General features: G+C 43.9%; 1 protein-coding gene across 1 annotated transcript in view; it reads right to left on the bottom strand.

Annotated features, from left to right (window-relative positions):
* LOC126982836 (uncharacterized) overlaps positions 1-25427 on the bottom strand; it is a 135953-nt gene that overhangs the window by 109058 nt on the left and 1468 nt on the right. The window contains 5 exon segments of the mRNA XM_050835109.1: positions 10266-10613; positions 11758-15582; positions 18575-18826; positions 19713-20171; positions 21730-21865. Coding sequence (XP_050691066.1) covers positions 10266-10613; positions 11758-15582; positions 18575-18826; positions 19713-20171; positions 21730-21819 — 4974 coding nt within the window. The 5' untranslated portion in view covers positions 21820-21865.

Here is a 25427-nt window from a genome sequence, read left to right as displayed (position 1 = left end):
TCTTCTTCATTCCCTATCCCTTCTATCAATACCCTTCTATCTCTATCTTCCTCTCCTTTCCCCTTCTCTTCCATCCCCTCTTCCTCCTCCTCACCCTCCTCTCCATACCTTCTATCCTCACCCTCCTCTCCCTCTTTTCTTCCTCACTCCCTATCCCTTCCATCATCACCCTTCTTCTATCTCTATCTTCCTCTCCTTTCCCCTTCTCCTCCTCACCCTCTCTCTTCCCCTCTTCCTCCTTCTCATCCTCTCCATCCCTTCTATTCTCATCCCTGGTTGTCTTCTTCTCCTTCTCTCTCACTCCCATCCTCTTCCTCTCCTTCTTTCTCCTCCTCCACCTCCTCTTCCACCCCCTCCTGTGTCTCCTCCCCTCTCCCACCCTTAACGCAGGAAATGCCACTGGTCCACCACCACCACCGCCACCGCTAACAAGGAACAGCAACAAAGATAGACCGCCTTACCAGACTTCAACTCCAAGCTCGCCGCCAATAGCCCAAATGATAGCCCACAGCCTCCAGTCATAGCCCAATGGTAGCCAGAAATAGCCCAATGGCCCACGATCACCCGACAGCTAGTTAGTTAGCTTTCATGTTTACGAGAGAGAGAGAGAGAGAGAGAGAGAGAGAGAACACGGAACAAAGAGAATGATGAGCTGTAACCACGTGTTCGATGAGTGTGTGTGTGTGTGTGTGTGTGTGTGTGCATACCAATAACAGCACAACGCAAAATAGAAAACGCGAAGCTAAATTATTACCCTGCCAACAAAAACAACATAACAATAAAAGAAAACAAAAACAATACAAGATTTATGACCAGATGCGATAAAAGAAAAAAAAAGGTGAGTAGTAAAGGAATAAAGAAATAGACAAAAAGGTTGAGTGGTGGTGAGGTGTGTGTGTGTGTGTGTGTGTGTGTGAACCTACCCCTCTGGTCTATAATTTAGGGTGTTAACCTGTTAGCAAGGACTGGTGAAGCCTTGCTAAGCTGATTAATTTTCTTCTCCTCTTTTAATTTTTACTGCTTTATCCTCAATGTAGTTTTAAATGGATCTTTTGACATCAAATTAACACATTTACTTACAATCATTAGCTAGGCTCCTTCCCTCGATATATTTCTTTATAGACCCATTTAACAATTTCTAAAGTTTAAAGAGGGAGTCAGCTGGGTTCTAATGAGTGTTTCTTTAGGTTCACGGTACAGAGGAAGGGTCACACTACCACCAGGGCTATAAAACGACTCCTGAAAATGCCCACAACTCCTAAGAAAGCCTTGTCAAATAGGTGTTCTTGGACGACGAAATATCTTAAAATACGACCCGAGTTTCCTGTTAGTTATACTGATGAACGAGTATTACATTTGCTTACATCAGGATATCTCTCCTCCCGAAATTGACCCCTTTTTCGGCCACCTCTTTTGATTCTTTTTAGGAGCAGCGAGTAGCGGGCTTTTATATATCATTGTTTCCTTGTTTTGTGCCCTTGAGCTGTCTCCTTTGTTGTAAAAAAAAGAAATACACTTCAAGAACTCTAAAACATTCCACTGATAAAATTTTACACCTAGACTAATTCGCCATGCACAGAACCCTTATATTGATGAACGAGTATTACAGTTGCTTACATAACAATACAGAAAACTAAAACCCACTTCAACAACTCTAAAACATTCCACTGATAAAATTTTACACCTAGACTAATTCGCCATGCACAGAACCAGACGTTTAAGAATTCTGGCAAAACTCCGCGATAGTACCCGGCGGTCATTAAACACTCGTAATTCAAACTTGTTCAAATGCAAGACTCGTTCCCCTTAATGATCCAATGTCTACCTGGTGGTCTGTCCGTCTGTCTGTTTGCCAATCTTCTGACCCATGCCTCTACCTGCCTACCTGCTTACCTGTCACTCTCCTCCTCCTCCTCTTTCTCTTCTTCCTTCTCTTCTTTACTCGCCACGTCACCCTCCGCCTATCTGTCTATTTATCTCTCCTCCTGTCCACTCCTCCCTCCCATGTCAATTAACACTGTGGTTGTCTATTTAGTTGCCACCCTCTCTCTCTCTCTCCCTCTCCCTCTCTCTCTCTCTCTCTCTCTCTCTCTGCCTACCCTCTCCCTATCTCCCTTCATTTACCTTTCAGTTAAGCCAATTACCTCCTTTTCCTTGCCTACAGTACCCATTATGCCATCCTACTTTACCCTATTACTTAATTTTTACCTTAGTCTGCCTCCTATTCCCTATTCTTCTTCTTATACATCTCCCTTTATTTATCTTTCAGTCACCCCAATTACTTCCTTCTTCCTGTCAACAATATCACACTACCCTTATTTCACCTTGTTCATATTTTCTGGTCTATCCTCCTTATCTCTCTCCTATCCTCTTCATTGTTCACTCCAACTCTCTCTCTCTCTCTCTCTCTCTCTCTCTCTCTCTCTCTCTCTCTACCCCTCCTCCTCCTCCTCTTCCCTGTAACCCTATATCTCCCAGTCTCCTATTCCTTGCCCTTCTGACCCTGTACATATTCTAATCAGTCATCCCTATTTCATCTCCTCCCTTTAAACCATCACATCCATTGGTCTTCTTTCCTCAAACACTATCATCCCTATTACATCTATTTACCTATCCACTGGTGTCTTTACCCATTCCTTGCCTACCCATTTACCTATCCATTGCTTGACTACGCTCTACAGTGTCTACACCATCACCATCACCACCTACTCACTATCATCACCATAACTATCATTCCTTGCCTACCCATTTACCTATTCACTGCTTGCCTACCCTCTACACCATCACCATCACCACCCACTCACTATCATTTACCTACCCACTGGTCACCTTCCTCTATTCCTTGCCTCCACATTTGCCTATCCCTGTCACCTTCCCTTCACCATCACCATCCATCCCTATATTAACATCCACCTATCCACTGGTCACCTTCACCACTCCTTGCCTCCACATTCATCTATCCCTGTCACCTTCACGTCATCATCACCATCAGTATCACCATCATCACCCTATAATAAACTACTCCCTTAATCATCCCCACCACTCCCCCTTCTTTCCCTTACTCCCTCCCTCCCTCCCAAGGCCACTCAATTATGGTCATTACCTCCACTATTTCCTGCCGTCCTGCATTCACACCAGACCACGTCACGCACATCGCAATAGGTGACTCAAGACAATGGGAAGGACAAGAGGGAAGAAGGGGAAAGGCATAGGGTAGAAGGAATAGGAAATAAATGAAATAAGACATCATATGGGTTGATATTATGAGACACCTTTGCTTCTCATATCAGCTGTTTCTAAAGGTCAAAGAGGGGGTCAGTCGGGTTCTAATGAGTGTTTCTTCAGGTTAATGGTACAGAAGAAGGGTCAGACTACTACCGGGGTCATAAAACTAGTACTGGAAATGCCCACAACTCCTGCGAAAGCCTTGTCAAATAGGTGTTCTTGGGCGTTCAAGCGTCTTATACTACGACCCCATATTTCAGCCATGAGGTCACGTGTATACAGACAACTGCGAGGATGAAGGGAGAAGACAAATGACTAAAAGATGATGAAAGAAGAGGAAGTGAATAACATAAGAGACACCATTTTTCCAACAGGACAACGCCACACACACATTCGAACGACTCAAGAAGATAAAGACAAGACTGAAGAAAAAATACAGCAAAAGACTAGACTATAAACCGGAACAAGATGAACAGGAATAGAAAGTGAATGACGCAATAGAAACCATATCTTCAACAGAGACATAGCAGATGATTGTGAGGATATGTATGGGAAGGACAAGACGAAAGAACAGACATAGAAAAAGGCGATAACAACTGGAACACGGTGAAAGGAATAGGGGAGAAGAAAGACCGGGGAAACATCACATCTCCCGGAAGACAACGCCATACACATACAGACATACACATTTTAAAAAGGACGAGATGAAAGAATGAGTGTAGCAAAAGACGAAAAGCAAATGAATTGAAACGAGATGAAGGGAAGAGGAATAAAATAACATAAGAAACCTAACATCTCCAGCAAGGCAAGACGAATATATACAACTGCGAGTAAAAGTAGAGAAAAGTATTAAAGTATAAGTAGAAAGCTGAAGACGAAACGTGGGAAATAAAGGTAGAATCGAGTATGTATGTATATTGAGGTGGAAGAGGCTGGACTAAGTGCCGAGGATGAGGGAGACTAGTGAAAAATGGAAGGGATGGTGTGTAGTGAGGCATGAAGGAGAAAAAGCAATCTTGGGTCATACTTCATCTTCACCTTGAAAAAAATAATAATAATGATAACGAATATAAGCACCACGCAACAACACACACACACACACACACACACACACACACACACACACACACACTGGGAAATATGAAAGAGAACAAGGAAAAAGGAGATAATATTATGTCCTGTGTGATATGAAGGAGGAAAAGCAGGAGGGAAAATAAAGAAAACAAGATGAGGTGAGACTCTCTTAAGGAAAAAAAAAAAGGAATATTAAAGAGGGGGAAGGAACATCAGACAAGGAGATAATTATACACACATACATACATACACACACACACACACACACACACACACACACACACACACACACACACACACACTTTCCTATGTATTACTGTTACATGAACGGGCTTTGGCACAGGCCCCGACCCCCCCCCTAAGCCCCCTCTCTCTCTCTCTCTCCTCTCTCCCTCTCTCTTTCATTTCCTTTCCGTCTCGTCTCGTCTCGTCTCGTCTCGTCTGTCTCTCTCTCTCTCTCTCTCTCTCTCTCTCTCTCTCTCTCTCTCTCTCTCTGCTACCATCAAGATAAAACTAGCTTATGTCTCAGTCTAGGCAAATTTACACATTAATTTTGTTTTTTTTATACTTAATGTTGCAGTTAATTAATAGCTCCTCTCTCTCTCTCTCTCTCTCTCTCTCTCTCTCTCTCTCTCTCTCAATATTCATGCATCCACTCCTTTTTCCTCCCCATTTCTTCTCCCCCTCCCCTCCTTCCTTTAACTATTCTCTCCCCTCCTCTTCACCCCCCTCCTCCTCTTTCCTCTTCCTCCCTCCATTCTAACACTATTCCCTCTCTTTTTCCTCTCCTCCTACCCCCTCTTCTTCATCCCTCTCCTCCCTCCATTCCTTCTCATTTTAGTTATTCTTTCCTACACCTCTTTCTCCTCCTCCTCCTTCAAGCTAACACCTCCAACAGTCTAATTAAAGATGGCAGCCCGTCTCCACATTTTACTTTGCTCACCCACATAGCTACAGAGGCCTGGCTAACCCCACCACCACCACCACAGAGGGAGGGACCACAAGGCTAATCATGAGGACAGGTTTACGCTAGCTTGTAACTACCACCCTCTAACCTACAATCACGTCTCTTCGCCACATTGCAGTTATTGGTGGAGGCGGGTGTTTGCATATGCTACCTTAGTGCTTGGGGAGGTTAGGTCCATATTCTTATACGTCTCGGGTTCCCATTACGACCACTTATCAAGGTTACAGAAAAGATTGGGTTTCCATGGGTGCTCTTCACGTTCAAGATACAGAGGTCGGGTAAAACTATCACAAGCATCACAAAGCAGTCTAAGAAATGCCCAGGAACTCCTACAAGAGGCATTTCAATCAGGCAGGCTGAGGTGCTGATACGTTTAAGAATACAGGCGTTAGTCCATTAAGGTCATATTTTTAAAAGTTTCAGCACACAAGCACACATATTTGACAAGGCTTTCCCAGGTATTTTAGGTTTTTGGGTACATTTCTTTTTTTACAGCAAAGGAGACAGTTCAAGGGCATAAAAAAGAAAACAATAATGAAAAAAAAAAGCCCGCTACTCACTGCTCCTAAAAAGAGTAGAGGAGTGGCTGAAAGAGAGGTCAATTTCGGGAGGAGAGGTGTTCTGGTAGTTTAATGACCGTGTTGGCAGTTTGACCCTTCCTCTACACCATGAACATAGAGAAACACTCATGAAAACGTGATCAGCCTCCTTTGTCAGCCTTTGGGAAATAGTTCATGTGAGAGACAGAGGCATCTAAAAATACAGACCTTAGGATCGCAAGGGTACACGAGAGAACAGGTTTAATGGACCCACAACAAACCCACAACATACAATCATTCTTCTTCCCTATCCTTAACCCACAACATACAAACATTCTTCTTCCCTATCCTTAACCCACAACATACAATCATTCTTCTTCCCTATCCTTAACCCACAACATACAATCATTCTTCTTCCCTATCCTTAACCCACAACATACAATCATTCTTCTTCCCTATCCTTAACCCACAACATACAAACATTCTTCTTCCCTATCATACAATCATTCTTCTTTTTCTCCTATCCACAACCACAACATTTTTCTTTCTTCTTCCCTATCCTTAACCCACAACATACAAACATTCTTCTTCCCTATCCTTAACCCACAACATACAACCATTCTTCTTCCCTATCCTTAACCCACAACATACTATCATTTTTCTTTCCTATATATATCTTATGTGTGGAGGCATTGCAGAAGAAGCTGTGGACATGTTACCCTTATAGTACTGAGAAGATTTAGTGCATTAGAATCACAAGAGTATACGAGAGAGCAGGTTCATTGGCGCCAACCCTCAGTCTACTATCAACCCTCATTCTTATCTTTATGTGTGGAGGCATTGCTTTACTACCCAGAGTTCAGTCATAAAGAGCACAAGATTACACAAGTTTCCTCACCACTTAACTACCCCATTACCTGCTATCACACACCTTTGCCAGCCTGTGTTTTATGTGTTAAGTGTGATGGTGAGTGCGAGGATACAGGAAGGACAGGACAAGAGATTGGGTGTAGGAAGTAAACAAGAATACAAATTGGAAGAAGATGAAAGGAAAAAGGAATAGAATGATAAAAGAAACATCACATCTCCAGCCAGACAACACCAGATGAGAAGATTAAAACGAAATGAAGGATGTGGTAAGAGACAACCATATAAGATTAAAATGAAATGAAGGATGTGGGAAGATACAAGATGGTAAACTGGAACAAAATGAGACAAATAGGAATATGACAAAAGAAACAAAGAGAAAAGATAAAGCAGACTAAGGAGAATGGCTAAGGTATGACATAATCCTTTACATGTCAATCTATCCCACAACCCACAATTGCATTTCCTTATCATCGTGTATTTAATGCATGGGGTGTGTTGATGCATAACTTTAACAACTTGATTTTTTTAGTGTGTTAAGGTTTCTGGTGGAGGTACAAAACATGTTATTCTATTGTTTAAATCTTCAGCCTACAGGTACAGAGAGGGTATATAATTGCGAGTTTAATGAATGGGGTGTGTTGATGCATAACTTCAGCGATTTTATTTTTTTAGTGTGTTAAGGCTTCTAGCAGAGGTACAAAACATGTTATTCTCGTGTTTAAATCTTCAGCCTACAGGTACAGAGAGGGTATATAATCGTGAGTTTAATGAATGGGGTGTGTTGATGCATAACTTTAGCGATTTGATCTTTTTAGTGTGTTAAGGCTTCTAGCAGAGGTACAAAACATGTTATTCTCGTGTTTAAATCTTCAGGCTACAGGTACGAAGAGGGTATATTCAAGCGTTGGTGCCTTGAGCTTCACCCACCGAGGAATATAGATGTATTACTTTGACATTCCACCACACAGTAAGAGGAATGCATATTCATGAAAAAAGAGGAAAAAAAAATCAAATTGAGGCTCTTAACCCCTTGACTGCAGATTTCCTACAAGAAGACATCACCAACCTACAGGAATGGATCAAAAAGTGGCTGCTACAATCCAATGAAGAAAAATGTAGTCATGCACCTTGGGAGGGAAAATCCAGCATACCAACACCACATGGGAAACACTCCACTATCCACCACAGAGGCAGAGAAAGACCTGAGAGTATGTTACCAGGCTACCAGTGAAAGCCAAATCCATCCCAATCACAGCAGACAGGTTAAGCTTCACCCATAGAAGAATGCAGATGTATTACTTCAACATTCCACTACACAGCAAGAGGAGTGTAAGGTAATAAAAAGAGGAACAAAAAATCTACTTGAGGCCCTTCATTGCCATCCTACTGTCCTCACTAAAGTCTCTGCTATTATTCTAAAATCAAGACAAAACAGTTTAAAAAGGCATGTGTCTGAAATTCCCCTGAAAATAAGAAAGTTGCTGTGTACACTTGGCTGAGGTTAAGGCCCTGCCCACCCCAACTATTTTTGTCGAGAACACTTGGCAAAATGAACACGTGCCATTTCTTTCCTCCCTGCCAAGCGTATGCCAGAAACAATTTAACGGATGACAACAACAACTGCTATCAAATATGTTCATGACCCCAGCTGGATTTTCCTTGTTACAAAATACTAGTTAACATTCTATACACAATGTTACACGCACGAGCTCCCTCAACCACCTCTTATCTCTACACTGCTACCACCATAACAGGACTAGATGATGTCCTTAGCTTATGCCTCTGCTTGTTCAAAGAGAGCAGTACATTTTCTGCAACTCATACACAAAGCTACAGAGGCCTTGCTAACCCCACCACCTTAACCCGGTAGCTGCGGGGATCATGTTTCTTAAAGGCCCCTCTAAGTGAGTAAAATGAGAAAAAATCATCACTCACGCAACCCATTTCATAGTATATATCAACGCATTTGTCATCAGTTTATGCATCATCTCTTTTTGGGGGGTTTATATCATGGCACAAATTTGGCCCCCGTCGCTGGTACACGGTAAAGCCACAAATTTGGCCCGTCGCTGCTACCGGGTTAATCTACACTAAACACATGATTGCGCCACTCTGCATTTAGTTTTGGAAATTTCTCTCTTTTGGTTAAATTTTTTGCATCACCCAGCCATTGTACAGTTGCAGACAGATGACTTGAGGCCACTTAGTTCACCACCATGGCTGTGTTGGGTCTGGTAACTGTGGTTGTTGTAAGCTCTCCCAAGACTAGAGTCAACTACAGAGATGAAACTGGATACATTTCACCCCAGCAGCTGACCAAGTCTTAGCAACATTCATAATAACAACGCATCAGATGCAACACAACCACACTGGTGAACTTGGGCAGCCTCGAGGCATCTGTCTGCAACTGTTTGTGTTTAGAAATTATGAAATGTTACACGTCTGACTGAGTTCTGGCACCAATAATACAGACATTCGACAAAACAAATAGCTCTTCACTACCTCCCATAACCTTTCCTTGTTAATCTTTTTCTGGCACCAATAATGTGGACACTCAATGACTCCAAGATACAAAATACTGACAATACAAGTAGCTCCTCTCTACCTCCCATAACCCTTCCTTGTTGAATGCTCTCCTCCATACCTTCATAGTCCATCAATACCCAGAAATCATTGTCCCCCCTCCCACACAACACCCCTCATGCCTAAGCTGGTTCACACATCCCATGCCAACTTCACGTACCATCATGTGAGCTCTTGCCACCACCATCCCACAGTAAGCATTCCCTACCACTCTTTACATGTTTGAACCCAAGAAACTATTACATTCACAGCGAGAGCAAGAAATGAATGTGAGTATAGATGTGGCATGGAAGTGGAAGCATAAGGTGTAGTGTGGCATAGCGGAATGAGAAAAAGCTACTCAAAAAGAGGTGGTTAGGGAACGTAATGGGGATGCAGAAGGATGACTTTATGTAGTGGGTGTGTGTGTTAACTAGGAGGGCAAGGCGTGGGTGGTAATGAGAACAAGTGGATTGGAATGATTGAGGTGAGAGCAGGGTATGTGGTTTCGCAAATGGCAAGCATATAAACAGGATGAACTAGAGACTCTTCTGTTGTAAGAAACGAGACTTGAGCTATAGATGGGCAATAGCTTTTCCCCTTCTATATTAAACACTCTTACACACTCCACCACTCACATTGCTTGACGTCAATTGCAGCAAAAAGCAAAAAGTTGGATATAAAATAATATATGGAGCAAAGTAAAACAGGAAGAGATAGAGAAAAAATTGAAAGATGGAAACCAATTAGTCAACAGTGCATCTCTCTTTACCACATACCTTGAAAAATCAAGTAAAATATAAAATGTAAAATAAGGTAGAGAGCAAATAGAAACAGGAACAGACAAAGAAAAGAAATGAAAAAAAAAGGATGTAAAGCAGAGTCAACAATGCTGCTTTCCTTACCATATACTTTGAAAAATAAAGTTAAATATGAAATAAAGTACAGAACAAACTGATGCAGAAGAGATAAGAAAAAGAAATGAAGATGGAAAGGAAATAATCAACAGTACTATTTTAAGCACATACCTTTTTGCGATGAACCTTGGAGTTGATGGCACGGACGGAGCCATTCGGGGGCGGGAGGGCGTCAGTGTAGGTCTTGCGTTCGGCGGCTGTCTTCACCTTGTGGGTCTCGGAGGCTGAGTTACTAGCACCACCAGCTCCGCCAGCACCACCACTACTGCCCTGGGACTTCTGGGCAAGCAGCCGAGGCCTCCTGAAGGGGCTGAAGGACATGCTCATGCTGCTGCTCTCCCTGCGCTGGACGGGCGGGAGGTCAGACCGGGTTGGGAGCACGCCGCCGGTCACCTCCCTCAGCCCTGTCCTCCCAAACTTTGCCATCTTCATCGCCGCTATCTTCATGGTGAGCCGGCCCTGGTGACGAGAGGGATGGAAGTGTTAAGGTGATTTTTGCTCTCATTAGGGATGCTGCTTAATATACTGGTATGTTCTTTGGTTTCCTTCTCTGGATTAAATTTTACTCATTACAAAGGAATGTGAAAATGAATCAACTTATGGATGGTTTCAATGTTATACTAAAATAGCTCCTCCTGGCTGTGCTGTGTATCCCATCCTGGCACTTTATTTTGTTTCCTTCTGTGAATTATTTTTACTTGTTACAAAGGAATGTGAAAATGAATCAACTTATCGATGGTTACAGTGTTATGCTAAAATAGCTACTCCTGGCTGTGCTGTGTATCCTATCCTGGCACTATATTTTGTTTCCTTCTGTGAATTACTTTTACTTGTGAAGAAATGTGAAAATGAATCAACTTATTGGGCAGTCATGTTATACTTAAATAGCTGGTCCTGACTGTGCTGTGTATCCTAACAATCTTCCTTCACCCAAACCTATCATTCCCACATCTTGGAAAGTTCAACTAAATAAATGTAGAATCCCAAAAAATTCAGGTGGTTGAATTTAACAATGGTAACAACTTTGCCACACAATGAATCAAGATGCTATTTAGAATCAGTGAATGAACATTGTGAAGGTTAGAATTCAGGCAAGGAACACAGCCTCACAATGTTCAACAGGTCACTGCATTCTACCTCCACACCCAACACGTCTCACTACACAGCTTGCTTAAAAATGGGGGCTACAATATGACTTTCTAAACTCACATCCCTCATTATTCATATTCATATTACTATCAACAACTTGCCAAACAAAAGATCAGGTTTAGCCAACACAATATGCCTTTAGTTCTAAGCTCACATCCCTCACTATTCATACTCCTCTATCACTATCAACAACTTGACAAACAAAAGATCAGGTTCAGCCAACACAATATGCCTTTAGTTCTAAGCTCACATCCCTCACCATTCATACTCCTCTATCACTATCAACAACTTGACGAACAAAAGATCAGGTTCGGGAAACACAATATGCCTTGCTAAGCTCACATTCCTCACCATTCATATTCCTCTATCACTATCAACAACTTGCCAAATGAATGATCAAGTCCAGCCAACAGACAGTCACAAAGCTAAGCCACAAGAGGCAGGACCGACTCACCTGATTGAAGTTGCTTTCGCTGACGGAGAAGGTTTGCGTCTGTTCAGTGTCCAGATCAACCTTCTCGTTCAACTCCTCGGAGGTCTCACTGTCCGTTGATGTCTCGTCCCGGTACATGTCTCCACGCTTCCCCTTCTCTCCACCACTGTACCGGTCCGTGTCCGTGCTCTTCCGCCGCTCACGACCCTTCACCGTGTCCGCTATGGTTGGACGGATGCACGGATTCTTGTCGCCCGGGCTCTTGAGAGGATCACCCTTTTCATGGGCCTCAGACTTGTCTCTCCCAGATGAGGGTGAGTGGTTATCCACCCTCATACCCCCCTCCTTGGTGCTCTTGCCAGGAGACGGCGAGGAGAACAAGGAGGAGCTAGTGGAGGAAGAGGAGGAGTTGAGTATTGAATCATCCGCATGGCTTGACTTGTTCTTCAGCTTGAACTTTGGGGATTCTGAGGGGCTGACGGGGACCTTTGTTAGTGGCCTTGGCCCCATCACTGCGTCGCCGTTCTTCTCGGTGAGCAGTTTTTTGGCCTTGTGGAACTTTGAGCCATCGCTGTACTCATCCCACCTGTCGCTGCTCACCTTGTTCTTGGTTAGCACCTCACGCGGGGATGTTGCATCATTCCCAGACTCCTTCTTCAGGCTGTTCTCGGAGGCAGGGAACCTCTCAGGAGTGGAAACACCCTTCTCGTGGGACCTCTCACCACTCCGGTCCCTCACCTTGGTCTTCTTCCTCCTGTTCTGGTCTCTGATGGACTGCTTCTTGGAGTTGGACATTTTGTGGAGAAAGTTGTTGACAGCGTATGAAGCCTCCAAGCTGTGGTCTCGGGCTATCTTCTTCAGGAAATCCAGGTCCTTGAGATGCCGTTTCTTTAGGGAGGGTGATTTCTTGTCCCCGGATAACGTAAGAGAAGGCATCCTCTCACACTCTGCTTCATGGTTGTACCTCTTGAAGGCACTGGAGTCTTTGGTCTGGTTCCTATCAGACGAGTGGTCCCTCCTGTGTTTCTCTGCATTAGCCGGATCCTTCTTCATTCTCCTCTCAGCACTGGCGTCCCTGTTTGATGACTTCTCAGGTGGGCTCTCCCTGTGCTGTCTCTCCGTGCTCTGCTCCTTGCTGGTCCTCTTGCTGGGACTGTGATCCTTGCTTGGCTTCTGGGTGTGGTGGTCTCGGCTCCCCTCGCTGCCCGGCTCCCTCTCTGGCTTGCTCTCTCGGCTGCCTTCACTACTGCCAGTCTTCTGTGTGACATCTTTGTTGCTTGGTCGCTCTACTGAAGAATCCTTGTGAGGTTTTCTGTCCCCGTGAGTCTCCTTGCTGTGCTTTCTGCTGAGGTTTTCTTCAGTCTTTTGTTTCTTCTCCTTTGAGTCCGACTTGCTCTGCTTTTTGTTATTACTCGGCTCATGTATCTTCTTGTCAGGTGGCAGATTCTTGCTTGGCTTTTTCTCTGGACTGGCCTCCTTGACGGGTTTCTTCACCTGTGCCGCCGCGTCCTTGTGGTGCTCAGGAAACAGGTCAAGCTTACGTTCTGGACCCGTCTCCTTCCCACCTTTCCTCTCCGGCAGTGAGCTCTTCCCAGCCTTCTTCTCCGGCGTGGTGTTCTTGATTGGCCTCCGCTCCGACCCTTTCGCCTTGGGACTGCAGCTGATGTACGGCATGTCCCGGTACGGCTTCTTGTCATCAGGAACTTCACTGCTATTGTGTTTGCTAGCCTTGGGGGTGTTGTCAGATGTGCTCTCGTGGGTGTCGGAACGGTCGTGGACATCCTCTGGGACATCCTTCACTTTCTTTTCTGGAGGGGACTCCCTGATATGCTTCCTGTCAGCTGATGTGTCTCTGTTGTTTCTTCTGTCAGAGGATGAACTTCTGTTTTGCTTGGATTTTTCAGCTGCTTCACTTCTGGCACTTTTGTGGGTGTTGTTTGAGTCCCGTTTGCATTTCTTGTCGGAGTGATCTTTGGAATGGTTGCTCACAAGTTTGGTCATCACATCCACCTCCTTATTTATGGTGTTGTCATATTCTGGGTCTTTGGCAGACTTTGACTCTACCTTCACACTTGTGCTAGTCTTCTTCCGATCATTCCCATCTTCATTAACTCTCTTTTCAAAGGTGATATCCTTAGTTTTCTTTTCTGGTACATTCTTGGTCAACGTAGAGTCAAATGATATCTCATTCCTTGAGCTTTTTTCCTCAGACTGTTCCTCAGACTGATCTTTATTCTGTGTTCTATTACTGTGCTTTTCTACTGGTGAATTCTTTTCCAGCTCTGGGTCTTTGTTTCCCTTTTTCCCAACGCGATAATCATCACTGGCATTCCTTGCACTGACGGCGTCCCTACTTGGCAAATTATCAAACATGGAATCTTTACAAAACTTCTGCTCTGTCACAACCTCCTTGTTACTGGTCCTGTCTAAGGAAACCTCACTGGCATGCCCTTTTTGAGGTTCACTTTTACAATTAGTTTCAAGAGAATCCTTACACTTATCATCACTCTTTACAGTCTCTTTCTGTCTGTCTGGCCAACTTGGCGCTTCCTGCTTAGTCTTATTCTTATCATGAGTATTTATGTCCTTCACATCCTCACACACAGCCTCCGTCACGGGTGGCTGTGTGGGCTGACTCGCGGTGCTGGCAGGCACTTCAGTCTTGCCAGTGGTGCAGGCTTTACTGGACTGCCTGCTACTGGCCTGGGGGGAGGCACTCGGGTACACCTTACTGGCCCGCGGAGACTCATACACCTTACTGGGTTTGGCAGTGTCGCTTGGGGAAGTGTCGCCAGCCTTCCCCGCCTCAGCAGCCCCCAGTGGTGTCCTGGGCTGCTGCTGCTGGTCACCCTGCTTCAGGGTCAATGTTTTGGTGCTGAAGAGTAAGCGGTCAAACTCTCTGTTCAGCTCCATTTCCTTCTCACGCCGACGCTCCACCAGCCCAGTGACGGACGTGGTGGAGCCCTTGCTCTCGTCCCCCTTGTCCAGCTCATCCCACTTGGGGACCACCTCACACTTCTTCTCTGGGGGGGACGGGCTGTTCCGCCTGTAGGGCTGGAAGGGTATTGCCTTGCCCTCCTCCACCTTAAGGTTTGGCAGGGGAACCAATGGCTTGGCCTCCACAACACTACAGGATTTAGCCTTGGGAGGGCCCTCCTCTGACTCTCTGTCATTGAACTTAACATCATCACTGGCACTCTTCTCCCCACAACTGCTGTCCCTGGCACTGCTCTCCTTGGAGCAGGGGCTTGGGCTGCTCTCTGGCACTTCATTTTTGGCAGGGGAGGGTGTGGCTGGCCCCTTAGGTAATGGCACTGGGAGTATTTGTTTTTCTTCAACCTTAGACAACTGTACAGACTTAGCAGTATTTACAGTTCCGCCCTTCTCCGCATCACTGCCCTCGCTCTCGTCACTGAAGATGCTGGACTTGCCGCTGCTGCTCTTTATCATCACCGGAGCTGTCGGCGCAGGGGTGGGAGGCTTTGTGGTTTTCCCGACCCCAAACCCAACACTGATTATGTTATCGACAGATGGAGACGAGAACGACTGTGACGTTTTGTGTTTGTCTAGCATATGAGGCACTGATGAGGAGGATGACTTCAGTGAGGGGGATGCTCGCCCCCCCATCCCCATGCCCCCGGGACTGTAGGTGCCACTGCCATCATCCCGGGGGCCCCGCCGGTACCCATCACTCAGGGTCAGCTTGGCGGCGGTGAGCTGTGGCTTCCTCCGTGGCAGTGGCTTGTTCATGGGGCTGGAGTCTCCATCCTCATACTCCTTCTTCCTCTCGTCGTCCGAGGCCGAGGAGCTGCTGTCACTCCAGTCCGAGCTGTCCGACTCAGAGTCCTGTGGGGCAGCAAGCAGGGTCAGCAACTCAGGATGTACACAAAGTAATAACAAGAGTAACAAATGAGAACCTAAAATGAAGGCAGACCAAAGACATTTTTTATTATGACCTGACTCTGCCCTAAAGCACCTACCACTCACTTTTAATCTCTCATAAGAACTCATCACAGCAATTTTGGCAGCATGTTCATATTAAACAAATAGAGAGACCCTTTTTATGGCAAAGTGAACACAGCAGTTTGCAGCCCACAAAAGCTTTCTTACTTTTATGTTAAGCAGGTACATTATTCAACATAGTTCCTTACTTTCAAGCCAAGCAGACATATTATTCAACATTGCTCCTTGCAGCTATGATAAGTAGGTTCAGGAGCCTATGCCTGTTACCTCCTGCTCCTGCAATGTCTCATGTCATCCTGAATCTTTTCCCATAACACATTTCCTGCCCTTGCCTCACTCCAGCCATGCTTTGCTGTGTGTGTCATGCAGCAAAGGAATTACTAAAAAGATTAAATTCTCAAGTAGGTACACCTACTGCCAGCCCATAACAATCCTCCCTTTGCCTTTTTGTTCCGCTGCATGCATGTGTGTGTGTGTGTGTGTGTGTGTGTGTGTGTGTGTGTGTGTGTGTGTGTGTGTATTTACCTAGTTTACCTAGTATTTACTTAGTTTTATGATATACAGGAGGTGTGTGTGTGTGTTTACAAAAATGCAGAAAAAAAAAAGAAAAAAAAAAAAGAATATTGGCACTGCTGCAGCAAATAGTGTATGGAAGGTGTGTGTGAGTGTGTCTGTCTGCCTGCCTGCTTCCCACCCTCCCTGCCTGCCTGCATGCGCCTGTATGCATGTGCAAGGCCACAGCACCTTTAAGCTATCCTGAGGGGCACAAGTGATCCACCCCAGCCTGTGTTGGCACAAGCAGACTTTACTTTTGGCTCCTGTTATTCCTGCTGGTGACCATAATAGCCCCAGGAGCTCCCAAACCCCACACTAAACTGGGTTAATGGATGGAGTGTTGATGACCTTACATGACATAGTTTGACTGGTTCATTAATAAAGTAACCTCATAGTAAACCAGTAAATAATAAACTGGGTCAAATATTTTCTCCCATAAGCCTGAACTCAAAAGTACTTTCCAAGACCCATATGAAAATTTCTGATATCAATTTTTTTTTTTTTCACTGATCATAAATTAAATAATACAACACCACCAATGATAACAGTCAATCCATGGAGAGCATACAGCAGGGTCTTGTAGGCATGGTGGGCCACTCCCTAGCAATTATCCTGCCATCAAATAAGTCCCTTGGTGAAGCAGTGTGTCTGGCTGCACAACACACTACAAAGGGCTGCTCAGATGTTTCCTATTGATCCCTCCTTGTTTATCTAAAGCAGGCAAATGAAACACCTTGCATTGACTTCCATACAATTGACATATAAATAAAAATAGGATGAGTATGCTATGAAGACTTTAGGGTGCCCCATTTGTCCTCTCCTTTGGGCACTCCTTTTAACTCTTTTTTATAGGAGCAGTCATTTGCGGGCTTTTGTAGTTCATTATTGTTTTCTTTTTTTCTCTCTTTTTTTTTTGGCCTTGAGCTGTTTCCTTTACTCTAAAAAATAAATAAATAAATAAAATAATGAAAGATAATTATAAACAGGCAACTTTAAAGATCTCCAGTGGATTGTGATGCTTCTAATTATGAGTAGGGCAAAAGGGGCAACATTTAGGTGGAAATCAATAAGAACTTTAATAGAGCAACCATACTTATGAGAAAACCTGCCTCTTGAATAAACAACAGAGCACAATAAACATGACAAAAGACCTTAGCAAAAGAAAGTACACAGTTACAGAGGAGAGAAGGAACAGCACAAACAGAGGAAGTCCAGATCAACTATGGCACTTAAAGGAAAATGCTGTGTAGGCAACAATATATAAATTAACCTCTGAAGCAATAAAGATAATACCTCACTGTAGCATCAATAAATATCAGCTGATATCTCTCAACTAAAAATATAATGAAGGTTTGACTGGTAGGAGGGGAAAAGTATTAGACCCAAGTAAAATGCACCACTTCTAACAAAAAAATATTAAAGTAAACCAGAGCCAAATAATACTCATCTTTAAGAAACAATATAGTGAAAGCTTGACTGGTAAGAGATGAGAAAAATATCAGACCCCAACAAAATTAACCACTTCTAAGAAAAAAAGTTGAAATAAATCACTCAAATAATACTCATCTAACTCTCAGAACTTAAAAAAAAAGAGCCACAAAACCAACGCAGCGCAAAACCAAAACGAAACCCAACCAATTAAGACTCGGCAATTCCCACAAAAATAAAGCAAAATCCAGATGAATCACTGCCCACATGACTCACAGAACCAAACCAAAACAATAAAAACCATAACAAGAAAGAAAATAAAGTAAATAAAAACAACAACAAACTACGCCCCAAAGATATAATGGCCCAGTTCCGCAGCTCGGCACAGTGGGTTTATATTTACAAGCTCCCAAACCATGCACAAAATACTAGGAAATCTTTTATAGTGTTAAGGGTCCATAAAGTAGCTATGAAATTTGAAGAAACTACACTGGAAATCTCTTTAGCCCGGTAGCTGAGGGGATCATGCTTCTTAATGGTCCCTCCAAGCGAGAAAAATGAGAAAAAATCACCCCTCACACAAACCATTTCATAATATATATCAAAGCATTTGTGATTATGATTATGTATCATCTATTTTGGGGAGTAAATATCATGGCACAAATTTGGCCCGTCGCTGCTACACGGTGAAGCCACAAATTTGGCCAGTCGCTGCTACCGGGTTAAGAATATGGGCCTGTGTTTGACTGAGAAACTGACCCAATAGTGCAAAAAAATCTACCCATGAAACTAACCAACAACCTCTATGAGAGCCTCATCAATTGTGGGTGTGTTATCCCTGAAAGGTTTGAGAATATGGGTCTGAGTTAACCATGGCACAGAAGAGACCCACCTGACTCCCGCTGTCAGACTTGGAGTTGGAAGGCGAGAGGGAGCGCGATGCCGACCGAGACTTAATGCTGTCCCGGGAGGCAGAGCGCGACCTTGAGCTGAGGCGGGAGTCCGAGCCGTCAGTGTCCGAGCCATCAGTGTCAGACTCATAGGCCTCGGATTCCTCCTCTCCCTGCTCCTGGTCCTCCACGCTGTCCCAGTTCTCGTTGATGGTGACCAGCTGCCCCTTGGAGTGGTCGGGGGACGGAGAATCCTGCAGCGAAGGGAAGAATAAACAGTGAACTAATTTGATCCTCTATTCTTTTTTCTCTCTCTGTCTCACATACACACACCATCATTTCATTTTGCATGTTTAAGGAAAAATTTGTCTCGAGTCGAGTGGAATTTTTGGTCATTTTTTGTGGCATTTGTTAAGGTTTGGTTGATGCCCTTGATACCTTCCCTCCTCCTCCATCTCTTTCCTTCTTTTTGCCCCTAAATGGTCCCTTCCCTTGACTTATTGTTCACTATTTCACTTGTGACTTCTACTTGAGAAAGAAAAAGTTGACCATTGATCTACTAGTAATCTACTATAGCAGGTTACAATGAGGGCATATTGAGAATTTAGAAGTTTTGAAGCTTTCTATGACAATACACAATAAAAATACAATTAGAAGATTACATGAAGGTAAGTTCTAAGGAGTGTTTACAAAGGCAGTTGGGGATATATGCTAAAGCTGCACATGGCCCTGGTGCTTTTCTCTATCATTGGCCCTTGAGCCTGTGGTGGGAAGAAGAACCCATTGCCCCGGGATACAGGGCCAAAGTGACATCCAGGTTACCATACTACCACTACCTTCCCCAAGTTACCCCAGATACTCATCTACCGACCAACCCAAAAGGAAGGATGAACAGCTGGGTGAGCTGCATGCTGACTGCCTGGGTTGGGATTCGAACTTGGGTCAGTGGACTATAAGATTCTCAACATTTAGACAACATTATCATAAAGTAGGTTTAGAAAAAAATTTAAGGAGATGGCATTTATTATGAATATAAAAAAAGACATTCCCCAACACCAGCAGAATAGTGATAAATAAAATCAGTTCTATGAACAACAATGATGCATCATGCTGTATGATTCTAGGGCCAGGATTACTTACTCTGATGGCCTGGATGTCCACTGTTGACGGCAAGTCCTGCGGCTCCTCTTCCTCCTCCTCCTCCTCGTGTGTGACGGATGGCGTCCCCCAGATGTGGTGGTGGTGGTGGTGGTGGGGAAGCGGGGGGGTGAGGTGTGGGTGGTGGTGTGGCGGTGGGGACGTGAGATGATGGTGTGGTGGCGGAGGTGGCGAGGTCAGGTGGTGGTGATGATGGTGGGGTGGTGGAGGGGATGTCAAGTGGTGGTGGTGAGGATGGTGATGTGTGGAGTGGTGAGGAGAGGTGAGGGGGGCGACAAGAGGGTGCGGTGGAGGGGAGACGGAGGCGAGGGAGGTTGCTGGTGGAGTGGGGGTGGTTGCCGGCACCACCACCGAGGTCTGTGCCAGCTGCTTGGCCCCCTCCAGGGTCATGGGCTCGGCTAGGGTGGCACTCTCCTCCTCATCCTCACTCAACATCATATCCTGCAGGAGAAAAAGCCACAAGGAAGGACATCAGCTGGTGTCCTTCAGTAGCAAGTTCTCTCTCCTATTTCAGGGTTCTGCAATTTGCAAGTAACGCTTCAGTGCTGTGTCACCAAGACTTGCAGGAGACTACCAACAGGGTAAGCACTTCTTCACAAATAGATGCTAAATACCAAATGACAGAATGAACACAGCTCCAAGTACAGTCAAAAAGCTCCAAAATGGGTCTTGAAAGAAATTATTAATATGAAAGAAAGCTGTACTAATATAAAGACTACTAACTGGGCCACCACTCACAAATCAATACTAATAATTAAATTACATAAGGAACACAGCTCTACGCACTGTCAAGACTTTAAATTGGGTCTTCAAAGAAATGATTAGTATGAAAGAGAAGACTGTAGTAATAAAAGGTTAAGAGACAGTGCTGTTCTTGTGTTGTCTACTCATATGCCTGTCAACACATATCAGCTGATGCACTTTACCTTCACAGCCTCCCAAGAGGTATGCCATGGATGGAAAGCTCTTACCTCTAAATTCTTTTCCTTATGGTAACTACCTTGACTAGGCTAACTGAATTTTTGTGAAGCCATGCTATTCTACCTTTAATATGAGTAATCTTTTGATGGAGGCCCAAACTATGTCTTAGAGTCAATGAAAGTTTTGTAATTGGTTTCAGATCCAGACTGAAATTAGACGGGGGTGTAATGTCTCCCAGGCTTCCTAACCTTTGCATGGGGTGATGAAGGAGGTGAAAACAAGAATGTTGGGGAGATGCTTGAGATTGCATGGGAACTGAAGCAAGTGGAGCATTCATATGAATATCCCTGGTATCTCCACCTCCACTACTCAAACCTGCTGCTTTCCTAAAATGTTTCTCAAGCCTCTGTAATCACGTGTCTTCATAACACCTCAGGAACACTAAAGTAATGGGTTTCTCATTTTAACTTTAAATAACTTAATCATGTAGAAAATATCCTCTATCATGGACAATATATACCGCACATAAAAATATCTTCTTCACACGTTTCATTAAACAAATTTACCAAAGAATAATCATAACAGTGCCCAATTACCAAAAGTGAAGTGTACAAAAATGCTGCCATCAAGCTGCCTGTTTGGTTACTATGTATACAAGTTCCTGTGTCAGTGTCAGTGGAGAGTAATATTATCACACCCTAGTTAAAGGAGACTGAAACTAAGAAGGTGCACATACCTATAAATGTACACCTGTGGAGCACACACCCAGGTGGCAGAGCACCTGGCTGTATAGAAATTGAAGATTGCTGCCACATGGTTTTAACACAAATTATCACTTTTCTAAATCATTAACTTGCTGCTCGAACATTAACTTTACAATCTTCACTGACATAATATGTTCTGGAATTTATATATGGCTACGTGTGTATGTTTTTACAGATACCAGAAAGCATGTAATATTATATTACGCTTAAATCACCATACAACAACATGCAGTGTCTATTGCATTGCCCTCCAATCCCCCAACAGTCCCTGCAGCACCAGACTGGAGAGTGGTGTGCAGGGCTGAGCCACCTACCTGGTGATCAGAATATGATGAGTGGTAAGGATCTCTACTCTTGTCTGAAGAGGGCTGTGACATGGTGCTGTATGGACCTTTGTGCTCCATACGCCTGCACGAGATCACTTCATGATATAACTAATGACCATGATGCCTGTGGAGGGACAAACACACCGTTATTACCTCCACACACAACCATCACGATGTGTCCTGCACACGACCCTCAACACTACACCACCACACAAGATTGTCTTCCATCAATCAACTGTGTATGGCCGTCACAACCTTCCTGCCACGACTGTACAAGTATTACAAAGCTTTTCAATCTTCAACATGTCATTTTTCACAAGACTCTGAAGTTACTGCTTCATGACACTTATCCAAGGTTTGTGTCTGGTGTGTTTTGACTACCCAGCTATCTGTGTAAGCCTTGTGTGATGTTATCAAGTTGACCTTTGTGAGACGTGGGGGAGCCAGACTAAAGACAAATAAACAGTTCAAATGTCATTTTAGGTTCATGAAGCCTTTCATACGACTGTCTTAGCACTCAACCTAATAAACTTTATACTGGCAGGACATGACCAAATTCCAAGACTAAAACAACTTGGAAACAAGCTGTGGCATTACGTCCAGAAGAGTTTCTGTGGGCAAGCCATCCTACAAGTCCCCCAGGTGGGTGGAACAGCTTCACAGGGGCACAGCCTCCTGGGTAAGCTGGTGGAATGGTGGATGGCGGCAGGGTGAGTGACACCACTGTTTGGCTGCCTCTCTAGAGATACTCAAGGAACCCAAATACCACCTCATCTACCTACAGAAGAACCAATTTATCAACTAAACCTAAAAAAATAATATTAAAAGTATATATCTCCAGTGTGTCTTCTATTCCTTGCCTCCTAAGATGCTGAACATTAAGGGGTATATTCTAGTATTGAGATCAGGGATGGCTCATAATAAGTGTACTACCATGGTTACTACTCATTCTGCCAACTCTCCTGGAGGTGTAGCCTCACCTGGCGACAAACAGTTACAAACAGTGATGACAGAGCTGGGTTCACCTAGTGCTTAAGAATGCTGACAAACTCTTCCTGGGACAAAAGTAAAGATGCACCTTAACATTGCATCTCATTACTGCCTATAAATGTTTCCTGGATCTTATCTAAAATTCACCCATACTATTCATGTCCTCAGTTGACAAAAATAATCTTCAACAATCTTGACCTGGAAAGCAGCTAACTACATGAACATAACAGTCTTTACAAGTAACCTAAACATCCTTAAGTATGACCAAACTAAACAACCAAACTTGACCCACCTAACTGGCTGATGAACTTATGACAAATTGAAAACTGCATTTACCTGACCATATTAAACTAGCAATTCCTAACTAATGCGATGTTCAGCTCTGCCACACATGATACTGCCAAAATAGCAACTTGTCACTGCCCAATTAATTCAGACTTACGTATTTAGAGACCAGGACCCCCCCCTTAACCCAACGGAGAGTATCCTATCGCCGCAATGCTGAGACAAGAACCAGAAGTGGGCCTAATTTTTACCATTACTCAACTCTTGAACATATTTAAGGTAATGTGTGTGTACCTTGTTGATTTAGAAGAAACTGACCAACTTTTCTAGATACAATACACTCCCCATGCCTTGTTTGTTTTCATCTAACCTCCTGAACAGAAAAATTAGCATATATCAAGCTAATACGCATCTTTAGCCATCTGTGTGTTCAGCTAACCTATGAATGTACACTTTACACATACACAGAGCAGTGGGGCCATTCACCAACACAGCAACACAACCACAGGAACCCAGCACATAGCCTACCTTAGTCTGTGGCATGACACTCAAAACACGTGAAATACACGCTCAACATCAAGATATTAAACAGCGCACACCGCACAGTCAGAGAAATCACTTCCTCTCCTTTTCTCTCCATGTCCCACACCTCACTTGATCTCTTTCAGCAGCACAGCCTTGCCACAGCATATTATAACCATTTTCAGCACTGGCGAAACACAGCACATCCCCCACACCTCAACACCACAACACTACACAGCACATAGCAGCTTCTGAGGGGGTATGAAATGAGGTGGGATGGGGTTACAACACAGTCAAGGTTGGACAGTACTTATATTCCTAATGATTTTCCAGTTTTCTCCAAGTCACTTTTGCACACCTGACACTACCTCGCTCTCACATGTCTCGTCCCTCACTGCCAAGCCTGTCGCAGTCCAAGGCAAGACGTGGGGAGGGTAAGAAAGAGATACAGGTAGCTCTCGGTTTACGCGAGTTTGGTTTACGCGTTTTTTAAATATCGCGGGGTAAAAATATCCTGCTCCTGTGGGTCCTGCAGTTCAATTACAAGGATGAGAGTTGAATCCTGCTCCTGTTATATCTTCCAGTTTGATGCATAGGTAAAGGTGAATCCTGTGTATCCTCAAGTTTGATGTACAGATGTCAGTTAAATCTTGATCATGTTAGTCCAAAGATGTGAGGTACAGATGAGTTGAATCTTGCTCGTGTTTTTCTCATGATTTGATACACAGATGTGAGCTAAATCCTGTTCCTAATTACCTCTGTAAGGCTCTGTTTAATAGAAGAATACAAGTTATATCTTTGTTTTATCCTTTCAACACAAGGATGCAAGAGTTAAAACCTGCTCCTCTTTTTACCTCACTTTTTAATACAAGGATGCAAGAGTTAAATCCTGCTCCTGTTCGCCTTCCAATGCAATACAAGGATGCAAGAGCTAAATCCTGCTCCTGTTTATCTTCCAGTGCAATACAAGGATGCAAGAGTTATATTCTTGTTTTCTCTCCTAACACAAGGATGTAAGAGTTAAGTCCTGCTCCTCTTGATCTTCCAGTGGAATACAAGATGCAAATGTTAATTCTGCTCATCTTTGAATGCTCCTGTTGTCTCTTCAATGAAAGCATGTGAGTTAAATTAAGTCTTCTTGACGCTGCCCTTCAACACTCTCCCACTTCCTACCCAGCATCCCAGGGTAGGTGTGGAGAAGGCAGGAGAAGGATATGATGTTTCTTTTTACCTCTTAACCTCTCAGTCCAAGGCAATGATATGAGTCAAATTTATCTTCCAGTCTGCTGCAAGTTAATCACTAGGCAAGTCCAATGCTGCTGTTTATCACTCAGTTCGAGGCTAGGATCAGAGGGTAAAACTAACACTCACAATACTGTCCTTCCACAAACAACTATTACTTTCCTCCTCCTCCTCCTCCTTTCCCCTCCATCTGTTGATCTCTCATCCCAATGCAGTGATACAAATCAAATTAATCTTCCAGCCCAATGCACGGTCCAATTCTTCTAAATATCTCTGTCCTAGGCAAGGATGGGAAGGTAAAACTAACACTCACGATGTTGTCCTTCCGCAAACACTTTAACTTTTCTCCCAGCATCTTTGGCAAGGCAGAGAAATCTATCTCCTGTTGATCTCTCAGTGCAATGCAACGTTACAAGTCAAATTTATCTTACAATCCATTGCAAGAGAAGCAATCACCAGGTAAGTCCAATCTTTCTGTTTATCTTCCACTCCAAGTAAAGGAAAGCATTCACTGGGTCCAATATTCCTTCTGTTCATCTCTATCCAAGGCAAGGATGTGATCATAAAACTGACATTTGCGATGCTGTCCTTACTTTCCTCCCAGCATCCAAGGTAAGGCAGGAAAATACATCTGTTTATCTTCTAAT

The sequence above is a fragment of the Eriocheir sinensis genome, chromosome 52 (genome assembly GCF_024679095.1).
Source record: "Eriocheir sinensis breed Jianghai 21 chromosome 52, ASM2467909v1, whole genome shotgun sequence".
Taxonomy (NCBI): Eukaryota; Metazoa; Arthropoda; class Malacostraca; order Decapoda; family Varunidae; genus Eriocheir; species Eriocheir sinensis.
Note: the sequence above shows the minus strand (reverse complement) of the source record. Positions and strands in the feature narration are given on the sequence as shown.